The sequence below is a fragment of the Triturus cristatus genome, chromosome 3_2 (genome assembly GCF_964204655.1).
Source record: "Triturus cristatus chromosome 3_2, aTriCri1.1, whole genome shotgun sequence".
In the NCBI taxonomy this organism is placed as follows: Eukaryota; Metazoa; Chordata; class Amphibia; order Caudata; family Salamandridae; genus Triturus; species Triturus cristatus.
The window spans coordinates 491,077,067-491,099,127 of NC_140584.1; the positions used below are offsets into that span (position 1 = coordinate 491,077,067).

Sequence of the window (22,061 nt, forward strand, 5' to 3'; positions counted from 1 at the left end):
CTGTGTGCTTCTTGGGCACCAGAAACCTTCTGCCCATACCTCCAAACATGGACCTTGATCTTTGGCAATTATACTAGTTACATTTTCTTGACATTTGCAGGGAGGGGTATCAAATATGCGCTGAAAAAAATATGAATGCGGATCCAAATGAGGCTTTTCAGACGAAGGCGATCGTGCAGCAGCCTAATATGAATGTTCCTCATGTTTGATATGTATTGGAAATTTGCCAACAAATATCTTGGAGTGAGCACAAGATACAGAGGGCATGTGGTACTTCTCAGAAGGAAAGTTACTTAAAAGTGAAGAGACAAAGAACGAAGGGTAAAACTGCAGTAAAACCTTTGAGCTGTGTGGTTCACACCAAATGATGTTCAATAGTGTTTTTTTTTTTATTCTTTATTATTAATGCCCGACTACAAAACCGCAAAAAAAAATAAAAAAAAAAAAGTAGGACAGGCTTCAAGGATCTTTACTCCACAGAACAGAAAGGATAGGTCAATCTGGCTGCCTCCCTGAAAACGAATTTTCTTCCATTATAAAATAACATTAGAAGACTTCCAGTGAGTGGTGCCTATAAAGTATTCTATGTCCTTAATGTGGTGAGGTTCCATCACAGAAAATTAAAGAAATCATAAATATCATGAAAATCATAATGCAAAGCATCTTTAAAAGAAATAAAAACATAAGAATATTAGTGAAACGTTCAATTTGCATAATGAAACTAACCAGATCTTGAATGGAGCAATTGGGTCTATATAAACAACACACTACATAGAAAATGTTTGTTTATTGGATATAAAAAGTAATACAGTTACATAAAGTGAAGACAGTATTTTCAAACATTTGTTGCTTTCCAAGTGTAGAAAAATATAGCAATTTATAACACTCAGTATTTTTGATTCCAGGTGATATGTACATCAAGTTTGCCAAGGGCATGTATGCCAACAATTCACACATGAAGTCACTGATAACTGAAAAACAAAAGCCAAACATTTCTGAAATGTGGCAGTTACTAAAGTACACAATGCATAATATAATTACAAAATAACTTTTTAGCATTCTCTTTTCTCAAATGGAAGACTTATAAAGGAATGTATGCCTCGTGAGTGTGTATCTGGTGAACACAATTTATTCTTCTACCAAAATGGTCAATATTACAAAAATTACAAACTTTAGCACCACATTTTAAATAGGTGCCCCCAAAGCCATGGAAATTAAGACAACACTAGCTTTTTGAACACATACAATCCATTTTCTCTTAAACACAAATAAATGGGAGGTACTTCTAGGTCAAAGGGCTGCCCCAAATGTCAGATTCTGAGGCCACCATAATACAGTCCTGAGAGTTGTTTGCAATTTTAAAAGCTGCCTGATGTATGCTAAACCACATCTTTTAATCCACAAAACTGCAATGAAATATTTGTTGAAATAATGCTGAAAAAAAAAAAAAAAATAGAACAATGTATATCCAGTGAATGAAAATGTAAAACTAAGGGGTTTACAAAACTAAAATATCCAATAGTATCACAACATAAAATTGCTTAATTGTCCAATAACTTAGACAATTGAACTTTTTTGGTACAATTTTATATAAAAAGGTGCACAATTATCAACTGGACTAATCAAAACTGTCTTATTTCTATGTAATTATAATGAAGCCTTAATGCAAGCATGTAAAATGGCAAAAACAGCATGCACTTCAACACTTAAACAGTCAAAGGGTAGGACACACCATTAAACATCTCCTTTCACATGCCTTGACCAATGGTGTTCATTACAAAATGAATACGCAAGCAAAATGTCTGGGGGTAGTCCACTTTTAAACCACAAAAAAGTAGGTTAGAATACGCTTATTTATGCTTGATGCACATGCTCAAACTCGAACACTTTGATGAAGGGCTGTAGCAAAATGTTCAAAAAAAACAAGCATATTTTCTTTTCCACCAAATTACAAGAGGAGACCAAAAAATTGCTTGCACTGAGCAACACACAGGTTCAGAAAAATACCAACAAACGCAGCTGCCTTATAATGCCCTTAAAAAAAAAAAAACACTTCAGTGGCAGTAGGTCCAAAGTAAACATTACAGTTCCTCAAGCTACAAAAATCAAAAATGATATATTGTGGCTCCCTTTGAAATCACATTATATTCTTGTAACAGTAAATGGCATGCTATAGTTATAAAATATTATAGTTATAAAATATTGTATACTACTATATTAGCTCAAATGGAGGTAGATATTTTGGTGATAAAATACATATTAACCATTCATAAAGGTTCAAAATCTACAGACAATAGCAAGCCAAAGGCTTCAGACAAAGCAGCATCCACAATGCTTGTCTTTTTTTCCTGCATCTTTCCCAATAGGTGTTCATTCCCTTCCAATATGGCACCAAAGCATTTATTTGCATTTCTTTATGCTCGAGACGCGAGCAAAATCTACAGAAGCTAAATTTGTATTGCTGTATCAGTATGTGCTTAAGGCAAAGCAACTTTCTATAAGGTTGACCAAAAGACCAAAGAGAGTAAGGCACATTGGCTTTCAAGAACACGCAAATCCCTTCCTCAGACAAACAAGACGATGAAAGGTTTTACTTGAAATAATGTTCCATGAAGCACAATTTTCGAACTATGGTAAATGAAAATCTTAGCAACAGTAGAGCAAAAAAGGAGTGGCGAGGGGGTATTTAGACAGTCAAAAATGTGTCTGGGTTTTTGGGGTTCCTCCCATCATGATACACTAATGTATAATGGAATCTGTTTACGGTAATCAAAAGGACAAGCAACATTTGAATGATTTAACTTTCTGCAAGACACTGCCAAGGATTTGGTCCATAATTGCCTTTTATTCCAAACCTATTTGAATAATGCCATCTCTGGACCTTCTATGCTATTTTTCTAATGTTTTAGGCTTTTTACTTTAATTTCATTTATTTTCGGTTTGGTAAATTAAAGTAGACCGTGCAAAGCCCAGGTTTGCAATCCTTTGCTTCATTTTAAACTGTGTATGGTTTAAAGTCTTGAAACTGAACCCCCCCCCCCCCCTCCCCCCAAAAAAGCCAATTTACTATGTGGCCATGTATGTTTTTAAAGCACTATAGGTAGTGCAACTATTTTCAAGCCAAGGAGCTTATGATCAATGAGAAATAATTTCTAGACTAAAAGCCTGTTTCCTGTGCGAATGCAACACACATTGCATGACATCCCTGCTCCAGTATAGAAAGGTAACTTAAACATTTATATTAAAAAAGGGAAGCTTAAATAATTGAAGTAGGAGAATACTAAGAATACCCAGCTAGAAAGCGGCAGGTTATTAGCGAGGGAACAAAGTGGTCAAATCTTTTTAACCATGGAAAGTCCTGCGTTATTTTAACAATTTTTGGAGGTCTCCCTTCACAAACCTCAAAATATGGACTAAGAATAAAGTTTAGGTCACTTTGGTATCATTTTTGTAAATTCAGCTTTTACTTACGCTGACCACTTTTGGGGTGCATTGCAATTTATTTGGTCTTATTCAGAGACCTAAACAAAAGCCCAACATTAGAAATGAGTCTAACATTTGGAAATTGCAAATGTATACCAAGAATGCCACTGCTGGAGAAGAACCCACTCGGACGTTTAACAACGGAATGCTCTGGTCATTTGATGAAGTTCAATTTCTTCTTAAACAACTCTGTTATAACTGAAGAAGGGACAAATGTGGTCTCAAATTCTAGATATATACCCATCTTTGTAAAAGTTCCATCAGCTATATAAATGTATCAAGTAGACAATTGCAGAAATTCCCTGCTGTCTAACTAAGCATCGAAACTTTTAACACATGAAAAAATATATATCAAAACGTAAGAAAGCAAACATTTAATTGCCAGCCACTTAATGCACAAAATATCTATTCCACCCCAATTGAAAAGAAATGGAATGTTGCACAAGAGATCTGTTCCACAGCACCGATTTGGTTGAAATAAATTTCACCTTCGTTTTGCACGAGAAACCTCTTGGGGTGCAACAGTCCATACCCTAGATATGGCAAGAATTACAGAACATAACACACACCCAGGTAAAATCCACACTTTGTCTTTTAATCCTAGGTTCCACACACATTTCCGCTGCTTCAACAAGCAAGAGTTGATTTTGTAAAGTTTCTGCTCTGGCAAATTGATCTTGTACCGTAATTTTATAGATCAGGGTCCCAAGTGGCTGCACCATTTTAAGCACCAAGAAATGCAGGCATGCAATTGGTGTGAAACAGTTATGCACATTATAAAAAAGTATATATAAATATACCTTTCCTCCAACATACACAGAGATGAAAAGGGGTAATGTAGAAAGGGATCAACCCCCCCCCCCCCCCCCCCAAAAAGACAATGTCTGTGCTTTACCTTGCTGCAACATCTTTTAAAGTAGTGGGACCTCTTCTAATCATTAAAAATGAGTACATAACATTATATCCTTCAATGACAGAAGTTTGTACACCTAGTGGTTAGTGCAATTACAACCCTGTGTGTTTGTGGGTAGACAGATCTGCAAGTCCTGCATAGATGATTGTGCTTGTAAAGAAGTTAACTTTCAGGAAAGCTCTTTGCAACACCCTGCTAGCACGGTAGTACACAAGTCAATGTAAAAATGGTTAAGTGATCAAATGTATATCAGATATTCACAACCTCACCTTGAACACATAACTAACTCAGTTTTCTACAACACAGTGCTGCTTTTGGTTCATGTTGAACTTTAGAAGAGACTCAAAGTCAGACAGATGATCCAAGATATGCGCTAGGGAAACATCCACAACTTCTGACTTCAGACTCAAATGACACATTTTGAACTTTTATAAATGTTCCAATATGACCAATTTCTAGCTACATTTTATAGAAAGGGAAAAGAAAAAAAGTTGTCCACTATAATTACACAAATACATTAAGGAACTTGCACATGCATATTCCTAAAAATCAAAGCCTATAAATGCATATCAGTATAAAAAGTCTCCCAGTACAAAAAAAAAAACATTAAAACAATTACACACTGAATGGGCAGTTAAAAAATAAAATTACTTCACATATACATAGAAGACATTGTATTTTACTAAAGGTGAAAACAATACACTGAGAATGGTCTACAAAATTGGTTCAGGTATATAAATCGGGCGCTGTGGCATAATAGATAATTTACAATATACAATGATTCAGCGTCCTCCACTGGGGACATCAATATTGGAATCAGGAATGACCCTGACAACTATCTGCTACATCCAGATTTGAAAGAGTTCCAGGGTCTCCAAGTTTAGCTTGAGGTGTGCGATTGGTCGAGATGTTGAGTTTCTTTCTTTCTACTGCAGCATGGTTTAAAGAGACGAGGATCAATCAGAACTTCCCCGAACCTGCCTTTGTAGACAATGCCGCAGCAAACCTTCTGCCTAGATACGAAGAGAAAGACTAGATGTTGGAATGAGAACACTGCAACAGTTTTGTACAACCGTGGAACATGAGCAGGTCATTACCAACAATTCCATTTTGGAAACACACACACACACACACACACACACACACACAATACAAAACAAGAAAAAAAGCAACTCTCAATGAAATGTTTCACAGAAAGCAACACTACTGGCTTCAACACATCTAACTTCTAATGAAGTTTTCCAGCCCACGCCATGGTGTTGGAAAATACAAAGGGGAATTTTTGTAGGTTAGTTTTTCTAAAAACTAACAAATGACTGCACAGTTAGAATCAATGATCAGGAGACGGTACTGAGCAGACCTATCAGCCACCAGATCCCTAAAGCAAAAACTTATTAAGTTATTCGTACTCAAGCAAGTGACATATCACATTAACAAATAGAAGATACCTTGAATACAGCCTATACATTTATCTTCATATAGGTCCCAACAACTGCAATTGCAACTGAAGGCCCGAAACAGACTGCTTGGAAAAGCGGTTTTCAAGGTAAGGGATTTTAAAAATCTCCTGGTGCACAGACTCAAATGATGGTTTGGTCAATACTGCTAACATCGGACTCAAAATCCTCTGCGATGGTTGTGGTGAGGATATAACATTTAAGCCCCCTACGGATTTTTTTTTAGTAACTGATACTGCATCTGTTTTTGAGGAACTCCTTAGGCATATACTGCAATGGCAGACAGGTGACTTTTACAGATAAATAACTGAGTTCAGCTTCTAACTAATATGAAAAGTATAGCATGATTACTGTCTTGTTGGTTAATGTGTGTACAAGTTATGTTATTTTTTTTTGTACACAGGCATAGATCATTTTGACTTAACATCTGAGTGGAATGATTTCTTATTTCTTTAGTCATACATTTATCTGGGTCCTGAAAGTGTGGAGTTTGGACATCTTTAAAGTTATCAGACTACCAGATGTGGAGTCTGACGTTGCAAGTGAAAATTATTTCCCTTCTAAATTGTGAGCAAATTTTTCTGTGCTGATAATTTCTAAAATTTCATTTCAGCTTCAATTTTCAATTCTTTCTTTATTCGTCCTTCCAAAGACAGGACATAAAAGATACACATAGATATAAACATCATTTACAATCAATCACAGCCAATACAAACTCATTTTCTGTTTAAAAAGAAAACAGCTCACAAATACAGTACATTTTCTTGAAACTAAAGTGGCAGTGCAAAACACTTGGGTTCGTAAGTAGCAGCAGATTTATCAGATGTGGATTAAAGTGACAGTGAAAAACGCTTGGTTTCGTAAATAGCAGCAAATATTATCTAATAGTGCAACAAAGAGAAACAACTGCAGCCATCAATAGCAGTCAATATTATCAGAAAATACATGAGTAATAAAATAGGACCTAAAAACAAGTCAGTAAATTCGGTAAACATTTTAGCAGCAATACCAGTGCATTCCATGCAGAAAATGATAAAATACATTAAAGTTAAAAACAGCATACTCCTTCGCTTTGCTAAAATGCACTTCAAAAACCTGCCAACAGCAAAAGAGACATCGAGATCATTCAGTTGCCGCAAAAAGTACAAAGCCGCTTTGACACTTAGAGAATTTGTGTCTGTGCAAAAGAGGTATTAAAAATTTCCTGGTAAATGGATGATAAAATTGACAAAATACATACAAAATGTAAAATGGTTTGACTCAAATGTTCATCACAGGGGCAGACCATATTAGATTCCGAAGAATACTGACCCAGGGGGAAGCATATCAACCAACGAAAAGATCCCAGCCTGAATCTAGATAACAAATTCCTTTCATACACATTATTTACATATATTAGATACGGGACAATGTAGGGAGAAACTTGTGTAAGACAATAATCCCTGACCGTGGGTTTGGCTACTTCAGACAATTCACTGGACACCAACACCCGCTGTCGATCCCCTTTAACAATTTAATCTGGGTGCTCAAACATAGAGGGATAACCAAGTTCCATAAAACAGGTTTTAATGTATTGGAGCCAAGGGATACAAAGGCCTCGAGTACAGTTTAGACAGTCTGTAATAATTGCCCTATTAAAATCAGCTTCTTCATTTGTCCAGATGGAGCACCAGGTAGATAAAGGTGCCTTATTTATAGTATCATGGATATACTCAAGACCCAACTCCAAATGAAGGGGAAAATAAGGCAAAGAAGGGGAAGACTACAGCAAAATCTGTTCTCCTTCAGCTGCATAGCGTGTACGTCCCTACATCCCCAGATCCCCATATGTTAAAATCTGAATACATTTACGCTTATACATCTCTAAAATAGGGGCAATGGGCTGTTTACCCATTGACATTGCAAGTGAATAAGTGGTGCCAACTGCGCGTGCAAATCTTGTTCTATTTTTTATGCAGGTATGCCACGTACAATCTTCATCGAAGTCCAGACCTAAATACGGGAAGGAGTTAACCCTTTCCAGCTTTTTACCCTCTATATTCAAGCTACAGGACTTCGTGTTTTGGGGCCACAAATCAGGACTAAAGTCTTCTTATAGTTTGGCTCCAACCCCAAATCCTTCATGAAATTTAACATAGCTGGGAATGAGTTTTTTTAGACTGATCGCAGTCCTTGCCATAAGGACTGTGCCATCTGCATAAAGGAGCGCTGGCACAGCCTTATTCTTCACCTGCGGCACATCCGTCCCAACCGTAACTAATGTTTTCTCCACATCGTTTGTATAAAGGAGAAATAAGATTGGGGCGAGGACGCATCCTTGGCGTACCCCTCGCTTAAAACTGAACTGTTCTGAAAATTCACCAGCATTACCATACCTCACTGAGGCAGAGAGATCGTGGTGGAGGAGCCTCAGAAAGGGCACCAGACCTGCGTCGACACCCATATTTACTAAAATGTCCCACAACCTAGAGCGTGAGACATAGTCGAACGCGCTGGTTAAATCCATGAATGCTAGGTGAGTAGAGGTGCCCTTCACATATTTATATTTGGCCAGAATAAAGTGGAGATTAAGACATTGTTCGATCTTTCCTAAACCCATACTGGGTTGTAGCCAGAATAAGGTTTGCACTAATCCAGTCCAGGAGGCAATCTAGTACGATTCTCCCAATAACTTTAACAGAAGAGGACAAAAGAGATATTGGACGATAGCATTTGGGATCATGCATCATCACCCTTTTTAAAAACAGGCACTATCACAGAGGTACGCCAGGAATTTGGGACACCCTCACTGCGAACTGAGTTAAAAACAGCAGTAAGTACCGGGGACCAGAATGCAGGATCTTCCTTAAATAAATCCAGGGAATTCCATCTGGGCCTGGTGCCTTCTTACTTTTACTGCTATCAATCGCTTTCCGTACTTCCCCCGACATTAAAAACAAGGTTTTGACAAGTTAAATTCAGCTGTAATGGTGCATTCTCTGCAGCAAGGTCAGTCGAATAAAGGCCAGCATAGTGAGTCACCCAAGTCTCAGGGGGGATATGGACAGTAACTTTGTCGGTTGAACGGGTGGGAGACCAAGACAGACCGTACGGCCTTCCAGAAGGCCAGAGGGTCTCTTGACATGCAAGCGCTCACCACTACTTCCCACTTTTCTTCCTTCAATGTTGCCTTTCTTTTCTTAATGGCAAGCTTATACAGCTTCCTACTTTCCCTTATCACCATCGGGTCTCTAGGGTTTTGTTTTAAAGCCCCAAGTACAGTATTATTAACCTCTCTGCAAGCCTTGTCAAACCAGGAAAGCGTCCGATTACAGGACTAGGACGTAGGTTTAAAAAGTAGATGTTTGACTTTGTCCAACAGGATTGCAAAACCTTGTAGGATGTGAGCTGGCTCACATGGTATACAATTACAGCTAGACACCAGGGCAGAACTAAAGGAAATTATCTGCGACATAATACTATTCATGTTTGCTGAACGCCAGACCACCCTGCGCCCAGCATCTTTAGTAGATAATGACTGAATGGATAAAGGCTTGGGCTTCGGTCCGCTGGACGTTAACAATAGCTTAGCAGAGATAGGATTGTGGTCACTATAAGGCTCGATAAGGACCTCACAATCCTTATTTTAGCTTAAATTAATGGTATTAGTGGAAATGCATATGCAAATTTCATGTACCAAAGCATCAGTGAACTCTCATTTAACTCTGGATGGTAAAGTCTGGAAGCAAAGCTTTGGCAATTCAAATTCTGCGATCAAGACTCCTCTGGTTTCCCTCATCTAGTGAATAAGTTATCTAGCACAACCTGTTTACATCCAATTGGTGTTAAGCTCAACTGTCTGCTTAAGACTCTGCACAAAACATTTACATTGGTAGTATATGATGTATAGAATATGTGCAGGCAATGTCCACATCCAGATTCTGTGTTATCTGAGACAGGAGAAATAGTGGTTGGGCGGTTTGTAATAATTTGCACAATGTTGTACTGGACAGGACACTGAAAAACAGTTTTGAGCTCCAAGTAATTCAAGTGTTTTACAGCACAGGAGTCCGGCCCCTAATCTTTAGACTGTTCATATGTGCATCCCATTCCGGATATGATAAGTCTGTTACTATGATGGCTTGAGGTGTAGATGGGTGGAATTCACTTTCCCCGTCATACTGTGCTCCACCATTGTATTACTTTTTAGCCTTATGTGAAAAATGCCCCATTGTGTGGTCACACCCAGTTTTTGCTGAATTTGATGGCTGTTTAGAATGCACACTGGGGCACTGTCGCCCAGTGCATGTTCTGACCCCTAAAACATGTAGACATTAGGAGGACTGCATCTGCTGTTTGGGACCTGTGAGAAGATCTGAAGGGCTGGACCTGCTCCCAATTGTACCCAGGACAAAGAAGGAGACTCAAAGGATCAGATGACTTTCTGTGCGACTACAATAAAGCCGGGACATCAAAAGCTGCAAGAGGCCTTTTTCCTGGAATGACCAGTTGCAACACAAAGAGGACTGGGCTCAGCTGATGGCCTCTACTGTAGTGTGTCCTGTCCCCCAAGTGTCGTCCACAAGGTCCTGTGAGCCTTAGTGGTCCCCAAGGACGTATTCTGAAAATTCTGAATTTGGAGTTAGAAACATTTTAGAGTGACCGACTCCTGGAGGAACAGGAACAAGGGCCCCAAGTCAACCCACCCAAGTTATGACCTTACTGGGCATGAGAATCAGGATGGTCCCGCTTGGAGATTTTTGGACACATGAAATCCTGTTCAGCAGACCCTTGCGGCAATTTTAGCGACCTTGGTGCATCCTTCCCCATTGCCTTGCCCCGCTGGAGGAATCGGACCTCCAAAATAGAGACCAAATCAGAAGGTAGCAATCTTGACTAGGAAAAAGTGCCAGAGTTTTGGCTGATGAGATGACTGCCCTAGGAGCAAAATTCGACTATTCCTGCCTGGAGCTTTTTCCACCAAACCCAATGGCTTCTGTGGATTTTGCTTAACACCTATAAGTTTGACAGGATTTTGCAGGATATGCACCAGTCTAAAGGATTTTGACTTCAAATTTCAGTGACTAAGTCAGAAGGCAAAATCTTTGACTGAAATTAGCCTACTTGGTGTATTCACCAACACAGTCGCCTGAATTCGCACCAAGGTCCAAGACAACTGAGAACAGTGATTACTGACTGGTACTATGTTTGCGCTTTTTCTCTTAAACCTTAGGGGAAGTAAGAAAAGGAGAGAAAAAAAAAAAAGAATCTCCAGTTTCCCCCCATTGGATTTGTTGTTGTTTTGCTTTCATTTTATTTTATTCTATTTTTATAAATTGGAGGAGGATTTTTATTACACAGATTTTTTTTTTTTTTAAGTCAACTGTTTTGGTACTTCTAAATGCTTTACTCATGTTGTCTAGGATCTAAAGTTTCTGACTTCATTATTTCTGGTGGACTACCATGCATCCCTATTAAAAAATGTGCTTTCTTACACCTAGCTCACGACACCGCTAGATCTTCCCCACCATAGTTTGCGATAATGGATTGTTAAACCATTACTGAATTGGTCTGATGCAATTGTGCATTTGGAAAAAGTGGAATACATGAAGCAGTCATCCACAAAAACGTATTTGTTCTTCTCGGGTAGAAATGGAGAGGTCTGCTAAAGGTAAGTCAAGTGCTGCACCACACTTATTCTCATGACTGGCTTGGCAATGTACAGTGAGGTGTATTGTGCTGTCATCCAGAACAGCCTCTAACCTTCCCCTGGAGTCAGTGACAAAACGCGTTTGTGTTGCAGAAAAGAATTTGCTTCATCTGTTGTCTTGATACGGATAGACCCTCATTTTTAATGCCTCATTTGTGCGGCTACTAAATACATCTTTCTGAACATTCTTGAAGCAGATTTAACGCCAAAAGCTAGAACTCGGAATGGGAAATATATGCCCTTTTTCACAAACCTCATCTTTGGTTTGCTGAATTTCATCAGGATGTAAAAATACACAACAGAACCAGAAAATTATTCTCTAAAAGAGGACATCACCTCCTGAAGAGTAGGCATTTGGAATTCGTGTGCCTTCATAAGTCTGTCTAAAAAGCCTAGATCCAACATTGGTCTAATGGTGTTAAAGTCCTGGTTGGGAAGCAGGAAGTATACTTGAATAATCAGAGAGGGCTTGTTCTTCTAGTGGTACTGTGGTTCTCGTGATCTGCACCAGACTTGGGTGTCCTAAAATTGATTAGTGCACACACTCGGAGGGTTTACCCTCTCGCCGCACACAGTTCCCCTTTTTGGCAAATTTGTCCTGTGCCAATTCATTTACAAGTTCTAATTTGTCCCAAAGTGTACAGACTTGCATTAGTCTAAATTTCAGATTTTCCATCAGCAACGGGTGGAGGTTTTGCCAGGACCAGCATATGCGGAGCTGCCGCAGAAGTGGGATGTATATACATAGAATTATCAGCTTTTGATACTTTCAGCCTTGGGATTGTTAAAGATGGGTGTGGAAGATTTATTACGAAGTCATTTGAAGGCATCCTATGTTCCAGCACCCCAAGGATCCCCTCGATGGGCCCCCCTACTAATGGAGCCGGGGTAGATGGTCTATTACCACCACCATTCTCAGCCCCTTTGAGCCGTGCTTTGTGTAAGTACCCTATGGCTTCAAACGCACAGAGCTACTTTGTTTTCTATTGTAAGGAGTCAACCATTTATTTTAATCGACATGACCCAACAACATCCAATCAAATGAGGTAAGCATAGTTTGCATTTGTTCAAATATGCCTGGTTGCCAAACCTATAGATAACCTTTGGTTACATTCCCTCCTTCATGCCCATTATTTCACCCTTTAGAGGATGCCAGGTTAAATGTCCTAGAGTCTTACAGCCAAAGCCGCCTTTTTCGGTGATGAAGGATTATCCAATGCCAGCCCCAAAGATAGTCAAAATAGGATCAGTTATAAAGCAGGAGGTGCCTCTTTCTGAACTAAAAGGCTTAGCCCCACCCTTACTCTCCTGGTTTCTGAACACCAGAAGAGGATAATACCTTATGGCCCTTCACAAGTCTCTTCCTATGCAGTGATTCATTGATGGGTTGCCTCAAATCATGCTTCTGTATTAAGAATCTCTTTTTCAAGGACAAACACTGCATCAGACACAAAATTTGCTAAGGTATCGGATTAGGTACCTTTCTTCCTAGTGATGCTGGGAGTTACTTTCCTTTTTCCCCACTGTTACTTTGTGTTCGAACCTGCTTATGAAGAGCTGAGGAACCTGGCCCAGCCCAGTCTTTTCCAGGCTATTCACACAGGGCGTAGACAGGCCCGTTCTTCACATGGGCAGCACCAAGGCACGTACCATGCTTCACGCTCCTTGTTGTGCTCTTTATTGCTAACTGGTGGTCCTTCCGTTCCTCCTCTTTTTAGCGCAACAGATTCTGGCCACTATAGTCCATCGTGGCCCAATAAAGTGCCGTTGCGACTAGAGGCTGTCATTTTACACTTAATCGGATTCCAACATGTTGGTTAACACAAACTTTCAACTCATGGACAAATATACCTGGATCCCAATTGTACGACGACAAACTATTGTTCAAATGCAACACAGTTCCAAGACTATACAGGTTACAAAACCAAGAGGACTAGGTAATAAGCAGGACCAATAGGGAAACCGGAGCAATGGGAGAGTAGAATGTAACGTTTCTCCTGTTTCTTCACTGGTCTCCACATTTTGCCATACTCTGGCATAACCATCCAGAGTGCTGCCACTTCCTCACAAAAAAGTGAATTACTTAACTGTATTAGGCAGGGTCTTCAAATGTTATCTTTTGCCAGTCCCTCATAGGCCACACACTAGTTGTGCATCTGCCTACCCAAACTTGCTCTACCTTACCCAGTATTTAGTGTCCACTCTCAAAGCCACCCAACATATCTCCTGGTCCATATTACTTGACCACCTCCTTTCACTGTCCACATTAACATCTTTCTAGCTGTGGACAGCACACCCACACCACTCTCCTATTTAATATAGGACTTAAATTTACAAAAGTGATTTGCTAAAATGTACATGCATGCAGATGCAGGGCAGGAACATGACAACATGGCACAGAAATGTCCGAAATAATTGGCAGGTTAGGAAAGCAAACTATGCATTTTTAACACTTAAACAAGTATCCAAGAAACCATGTTGGTTCTAAGGTAGATGATAACTACAAAGATCCTACGCCACCAAACTGTACCTTACATTAAATGTTGCAAAACATGAAGGTATTTCAACCACAAAAATCAATTTCATTTAATACCATGCTGAAATTGCATACCTTTTCCAATAAGTAAGATCTAAAAATGAAAGAAGTGGTACTGAGGAGCGGCTGCTCGGGATGTCTGCATCTGAACTTTCATCAGAATGGATGCTGTAACTTGGGGACTGAGAAGGAGAACTGCTCGATGTGCTGTGCGCATCAGAATCTGCAAAGGGATATAAACACAGTAAAGTAGGAAATGTGAACATAAAAGGGAAGATGAGAAAGATGTTAAGCAACTACTTTATTACATATTTCTGCATATAAATACGTATACCTTCAGGTATGCTTTACAAGCCCACATAGGCAAGACAAGGATTAAGGCAATAGACTTGCACCTTGGCTTTTCATGTGGACAATGTACAACTATGAAATTAAACATATTTGTAAGCCAGGACAAATGGCTTCCTAATCATTTGTAGGACAAAATATGTGGGTTGCGGTGGGCACAGCGTGACTACATACAGGTCAAACAATTGAAATATTTCAGTTAAAGGAAGCCATTTAATATGCTTTAAATACAACTACCACTGTAATTAAAGGTTACCAAGAATGCCGGGGCCCCGAATAAAGGAAGGATTGGCTCTACCCAGTCTAACAGCAACATCCTTGAATAATCCCAGTCAAAAGGTGACCTACATTTTTTTAATGCCATCTGGACAGAACATCGATGTTCATATTGGGATGTACGAGCTTGCCTTCCTTTCACCAAGGAACCCAAATTAAAAACACAGAAGCACAAACTATTGCCAGACAAAAAACATAGCACTACTAGATTTGAACCAAGAAGTACATCTAACCAACATGCTAGAAATTCATCTTCTAGATTGGCAGCAAAAGCTCGTGGGACACATCAGGCTATGTTTGGTTTGAAGTTGGGGTGGTGAAAGCTTGCTGGGTTCCTGGGAAGACACAAGGAACACAGTGACCGCATCCTCTGTGGCACCAGGCAACAGTTGGAGACCTGATGGTGGCAGTGTGAAGCTATCCAGAGGTGGAAAAGCAGCAATGGAACTCTTGATGTTGCCTTTCATGAGAGAGAATTTGGCTTTGCAAGCAGTGTGTGTTCTGTAGCACCGGGAGTCAAGATAGCATTCACCCTCTTGCTGCACAACAGAGGCAAGACACCCACGCTTGGAATGCTAGGTGGACTGCAGCATGAGACGAGCAAAGCCTTCATGTGCTGATCTGTCCTGCGAGCGATGGGTGTGAACCATCAAGTGATGTGAGCAGCACACCAGGACAGCCCAAGTCGTGCTCCTGCTTACACTCCAGTGCTGTGCCAGGAAGCAGTCTTGGTAAGGCAGAGTGGACACAGGCATGTGTGGCTCTATGGCCAACAGGCCCCTGGGCAAGAGCCTGCTTCCGCACTGGCTGGGATGTAGAGCGCCCAGCAATTAAAAAGGAGTCAGGACCACTGCAAGCGGTGCCTGCTGTGAGGAATTGCAAATCCAGTAGGTGTAACTTGAAACCAATGAAAATAAATACTCAATTTCGCCATATTCAAAGACAGAATTACACAAGCAGATGGGAGGTTGGAAGGTTATCATACGAGAGGTGCTCACTGGGTAAGAAACTGATCCTTGAGGTGGTGCATGAACCCAACACACCACTAAATCTATGGACTAAAAAAAAAAAAAATACAATTAGAGAAACCCTGTACTCAATAAATCAGCACTGAATGGAAAGCAAATCTTAGGAAGTCTGTATGTCTATAGCCTACCAAAACCTAACAAAGTGGAATGGCAATACTGAGCTGAAAGGCATGGTACTTGCAAAGACAAGCAAGCCAACTGAACAATAAGCAGATCTTAATCTTTCCAGATCATGGCTAGGGCAACCATGAGGAGACATCAACAGCTACAGCAAACTGAATTGAGCTTGCTTGCCCTTAAAGTTGAAGCATCCCGTGGGTGGGAGATTCATGACCCCCAAAGCAGCAATAGACTACATCTAACGGCCACATATGTGAGGAACACATTGGAAATAGACCTTTGCTGTACACTCACTATCCATAGCACCCTGCTCCGACTCCAGCTATGAAGTCTTAAATGCTGTCCTAACTACACTTTGCTCAGCCAAATGACAGGCTGCACAGTGAGGGAGACCAGTTTTTGATTGCGCAACTGTTGAATGCCTTTCTGAAATAAGCGCTTGAACTGTCTGGTCACACGTGAGAAGCTGACAACAGCCGTTGATTCCCTTATTGAACTTCTGTGGATATAATTGTATAGATGATTATCACCTGGTAACGTCTACCTCTCATCGCTTTAGACTACACCTACCGACCGACACTGGTCCTTTCTGGCCACCTCCTTTTTGACCTGGAGGTTCTCAGGGACTCTGCAACTGGAGATTACATGCTGTGGGACAACCACTCTACTTTGCTCTACCAGTATATACTGGATTTAGTTTAGCACGTTTTTCTATCTGTTAACAGGCTGTTCAAAATGTGGTAGGTCTTTAGCATAATAGGGATGCTGAAGTGGATGGAGGGGGGGGGGGGGGGGGGTTATTTTTTGAGGAGTTAAATACTGTTTTCGCAGATGCAACCAATATTATCACCATGTGCATATACAAAACAAGCAGTAGAGGATTCCATTGCTCCTGGAATACACTGCTCCAACAGTTATGGTCATTACTTCACAACGGATAGCTGTACTCACATGGAATATACGAGGTATAAATAACCCCCGTAAAAGATGCCAGGTGCAAGCATCTCTCTACAACAATACTATACAAATTGCGCTATTGCAGGAAACCAACTTAAAAACGACACAGAGCACACGGTGGCCACTAGATGTGCATGCACATGATTAACCTGCTCCTACTATTCATTCTCTAGAGGGGTATTACCATTAGTAAGAAAAGGCACTCCTTTCACGCTCACCCATTCTGGAGGTGGATACAGGGGGTTGAAGCTTTATAATACAGAGCAAATTATGTGGCGCCATGCCAACGCTAATAAACCCATATGGACCCAATATAGATGATCCTGATTTTTACACTCCGATATGGGTCAAACTGCACTACCGTCCCTCGTCAACCATTATACGACGAGGAGACCTAAATGTCTGCCTAGACCTGACATTGGACAGATCATGACAGTTTGAAAGGTCCGGAAAACAAGCAGCCAACGTAATAAATAATTGGGGAGAGGATGTAGCCTAATGGCGAAGGCGGTCGATCTCCAATCCGGGGAACCGGGTTCAAGCCTCGGCAAAGACGCTCAACATTCTGCGAGTCTGGGCAAATCACTTAATCTCCCTGTGCCTACCAAAAAATGAATGTGTCCTTGAGTAACACAACTGATGCTCATATAAAGCGCTCTGATACCCGATACCTTTGGGTCAGGTTTGCCCTATATTAAACCACAACAACAACAAAATCTGGGATGGCATGGCAGAAGGATAGGGGGGGGGGATGGGGGAATTCTTCTGGACCTTTGGAGGGTGCATAACCCCACTAGAATGGAAGGGACCTTCACCTCGTTGGTGCATGGCTTGTGGTCCAGACTGGACTACCTGCTGGCCCACCACGAGGTCAGTGCCTGGACAGAGGAGGTGAACCATATGCCCAAAACACTCAGACCACGTCCCAGTTAAACTGGTATTAACTGTACCCAGGAGCACACAGACATGCTTCAACTGGCGATTCCCAAGCACTGCACTGCCAGACCAGGTGTTTAGGGTAGAGTTATGTACTGCCATTGTGTAAAATTGCGACAATAACACTGGCACAGTGGAGGGAGCAGATATTCTATGGGAGGCGTTTAAAGTAACTAGATGAGGGACCTGTATTAGTAAAACAAGCAGGGATTTTCAAAGAGATCCGCCAACAATTACACATGCTTGAATGTGACAAACGGGGTCTGGAAAGATGGTATGAGGAAACCCTTGATGGTCATTAGATAGAAAATGACAGCCTACCATTAAGTGGCAGACCGGGAGGTAAAATGCTTATTATGCCACAATTGTGGTACAAGCATACGGAGAAGGTGGCATACCAGGACATAGCCTCGCTAATAAGCTAAAAATTCCTTGGGTCCCCAGACATATAACAACAAGTTAGGGACAACCAAGGGCGAGAGTGCTGCATCACATGGACCATTATGCAAACATTTCAGGCCTTCTATACAAAACTCTGCAACTCTCATGCATCAGTTACAGAAATAGCAGACTATCTGGGGGATATAGCATTAGCGTGGTTATCATTGGATCAGCGAGAATACCGGTCTCCACCCATCACTGTGGAAGAGATCCAGTAGGCAACCTGTTTATTGCCTAATGGAAAAACGCCTGGGATAGATGGCCTAACTGGGTTATTTTACAAAGTGTTAGGGACCTACTGACACTGCATTTACACAAAATGAGACATTCATGAAGGGGCTGTTTGCCCCCCTCACTAGGTGAAGCCTTGCTGGGTACACTTCTTAAACTGGACAAGCCACCAGAACAGTGCGGTTATTATAGACCACTTATTAATAAATACGAATGCCAAGATCCTGGCTAAGGTCTATAGAATGGCTGTTCTTATTCTCTGTGCTGCAGCAAATGGGTATGCCCCAAACCGAAGTGAATAAAACTGCTAGACACTGAACCAAGCACCAGGATAAGAACGGTAGCACAGCAAAACCGCTGTTTATTCGGAGGGACACAGGACAAGGCTGCCCGTTGCCCTCTTTACTATTCGCTATGAACCTCGAGCCATTAACATGCAAAATATGGCAACGGCGCGGTGGTTCTAGTTGAGCCGTATCAGCAGATCCTTCCTTCCTTCCTTCCTTCTCCTCCTCCTCCTACTCTTCTTCTTCTCCCCCATCCCTCCCCTTCCTCGGTTTGATGACCCCCCCCCCCGTTAAGTTATCTGGGAATTTGGCTCAATAGATCCGGACTTGGTTGTCTGGGAAAAGAATGGGAGAGCGGTCACTCAACTAGAGGAACAAGTCACCAGATAGATTAGACTCCCACTGTCAATGGCAAACAGAACAGTGCTTCTAAAAAGGATAGTCCTCCCACAGTTCCTGTACCGGGTTATTAATATTACAATCACACTACCTCTTAATTTTTTTAATACAATACGTTCTCATATGATAACCCTAACCTGTTCAGGCAAAAAACCTAGAATCAAATGGGCAGCACTATCATATGCATGCGGAGAGTTTGAAGCCCCAGATCACTAGCTCCATTACCTGTGCCCCCAAGCACACAATTGGTATCAACCCCATGAATATATACCACACTTAGCAGTAGAATCAGATGACGACCACCCTTCTATTCATGGCCAATCTGACGCAAAAGAGAACAAGTATCCCTTGCTCAGTTAACACTTAACTGCACAACAATGGCTTGGTAAACTCTTGGCACCTGGGCCCAAAAGTCAACGCTCTATGCACCGGCTCTTCCCCTCATACACCATCCAGACTTATCAGTCACGAATGTTACCATGACACTGACCCTATTGAGAGAAACTGGCCTCAAAACAATAGGGAATGTATTCCCATGTGGATCATTTATATCACTCCCAGAGCTTTCCCCTGGACAACCACAAAACCCTCGCCTTACCTTTACATACATACATTTTCATCGGTGGGGCGCTATAAAAAAGCTATATATCCGTCCTTTCCTTCAGAGACAACCACTCTGATACCTCCAAGCCCTGCTTACCAGCTCAACGTGTAAATGTCTTATCACTATACTATACAATGCAACCCTGAAGGAAAGGCACACTGACATGCAACAAGCCTTTGACAGATGGAGTGCTGTATTAGATACGCCTCTCTCTGTAGACAAATAGGGTTTCTGCTGTACACTCACTCCCAACATCTCTGCATTATACACTTCAAATATCTTCAACAAACACAAGCCAGGTCTTTCAGATATGCACTGAGTGTATTTAGATGCAAATTGCTCCAGATGCAGAGCAAAGCGAGCGGATATTCTTCACCTGGCCTTGTCATGCCCACAAGTTAACCACGTCTGGACCGAGATAACTGATGTCCTCACAGTTATGGTGTCGGAGTTGTGCCCCATACCACACAACTGTGCCTTCTAAGTCATATTGAGTCGCTCCAACCCTCTCATTGACGTTTTGTGGCAGTAACATTGCTTGCAAGGAGAAGAGGGGCTATAATTTGGGGGCAAAAATGTATCCCAAAGTTAAAACACTGGATTAACGACATGGTAAATTGCAAAGAGCAATTGCAACTATTCGCGGAGGAATTACCATCATCATCACTACTCCCAAACAACATTTGGAGCCCGCTCATGGCCTATCTGCTACCCTAATATGAAGGGCTAAAATTTGATTGTAATATATGCAACACTGCACCTATTTTAACGGATGAAGAGATAAGTGGGATCTATACTGAATGAATATGAGACCATGTTGAACCGCCATTGTATATATGGTATGCACTAACAAATTCCTTCCAGCCGTCTCTGAACTGTAAGATCTATGAATAAAACTTGATGAATAAAAAGTACCAAAAAAAGAGAAAATGTTGAAGCACCCACTGAGATTAAGTAGTCACTAGAAAAGTGAAATGCATATTTTGTTCTCAAATTGAAGCTGCATAATGTAACCTTTTAGAGATGCATAATAACTTCAACTCAGCCACTGGTAGTGGAGCAGGTTCAGGTTTCCAGCTGACGCGCTCAAGGAATCCTGGACGCAATGTTAATCACCTCAAATTGTGCCAGGATCAGCATCTAGAGGATGTTGGGAAGCCAATTGCCAATAGAGTTGTTGCGCAGATATTATCCAGTGCTTTTATTAGCAGCTCCCCTCCCCAACTTTACTCCCTACTTATTTTATTTGGGGGTGGCAATAGTTGACATCCTGGAAGGTGCAGAGACGGACAATTAATTGCAATTAGGAATTTGTGAGCTTAATTATACGGATACATTCACAAGAGTTGTAATGGCAGAGGTAGTCACTATGAAAGTCAAGCTAGTGTTTCCTCAACTCAACCGACTCAAACCTAAAAAATTTGAAGCCTGCGTCAGGCAATTCCCACTATGACTTAATTATTGGTGTGCAAAAAGGGAGTTAACTGAACTACATCTAACAATGATGCATCGCAGGAGTACTGGTGCAACACTTGTGAGTAAGACCTGTGCGGTGTTTAAAAGGCCTTCTGAGCAGAAAACATTTGTTGTTTTCTAATGCGGTGGCATATACCTCGTTTCATTTGATATTTCACCACAGAAATATACGAGCCTTTTATATTCAATACCAATAGGAAAAAAAAAAAATCTGTTCCACTGAAATATCATTAAACACTTGTCACGTGATTTCCAAATTTCTGAATGACAATAGTGTGATGTATTCACAAGTACAGAAAATGGTAATCAGCAGTTACATTTACTTTGCATTTTTAGTTTCCGCAAGGCCCTCAGCTTCCTCTTCTGCTTGTGTTTAAGGATGCTGTTAAATCTTCTGGGCCTCATCAGTTTCAAGCCTGGTCCTGCTCGTGCATCCACTACCTATAGAAGAGCAAACAAAACCCAGTTAATAGCAACGATTTCTTGGTCTACATGAAACTTCAAAATAACACTGGCTTTTTTTCTTAAATAAGTTGCATACATTTCATTCTAGGGTATATAAACTGCTATATATTCAAACGACTATGGCAGAACAAGGGAACGCCTCCAATGTGCCTCTCTCTATTAAACAAACAAGATGTTTCATAAAACAACGCAAAAAGCCCTTTACAACTTTTACAATGTTCAAAGGTGGCTATTTTAACCATGTAGCAATGTTAAGCTAAAAAGAGGTGCGAGTGCAGGTTTGGGGTTACAAAAATGTTACATTGAAAATGAGCACTGGCAAAGGCAAAAGGTGTTGCCAGAGACTATGATTGGCTTTGGAAATGCTAGTTTCTTTCTCCCCAGACAGCCACAAATGCAACGCATGCATGGCCAT

General features: G+C 40.9%; 1 protein-coding gene across 2 annotated transcripts in view; it reads right to left on the bottom strand.

Moving 5' to 3' along the window:
* Positions 1-768: 768 nt before the first annotated feature.
* Positions 769-22,061, bottom strand: part of LOC146857594 (SIN3-HDAC complex-associated factor-like) — a 50,964-nt gene continuing 29,671 nt past the window's right edge. The window contains exons 4-6 of one of the 2 annotated variants that reach the window (XM_085648152.1): positions 21,505-21,622; positions 14,154-14,301; positions 769-5,409 (exon numbers count right to left, since the gene is read on the bottom strand). In XM_085648152.1, coding sequence (XP_085504278.1) covers positions 5,277-5,409; positions 14,154-14,301; positions 21,505-21,622 — 399 coding nt within the window. In that variant the 3' untranslated portion in view covers positions 769-5,276. The remainder of the gene's footprint in view (positions 5,410-14,153; positions 14,302-21,504; positions 21,623-22,061) is intronic. The other variant, XM_085648151.1, reaches the window with a different exon arrangement.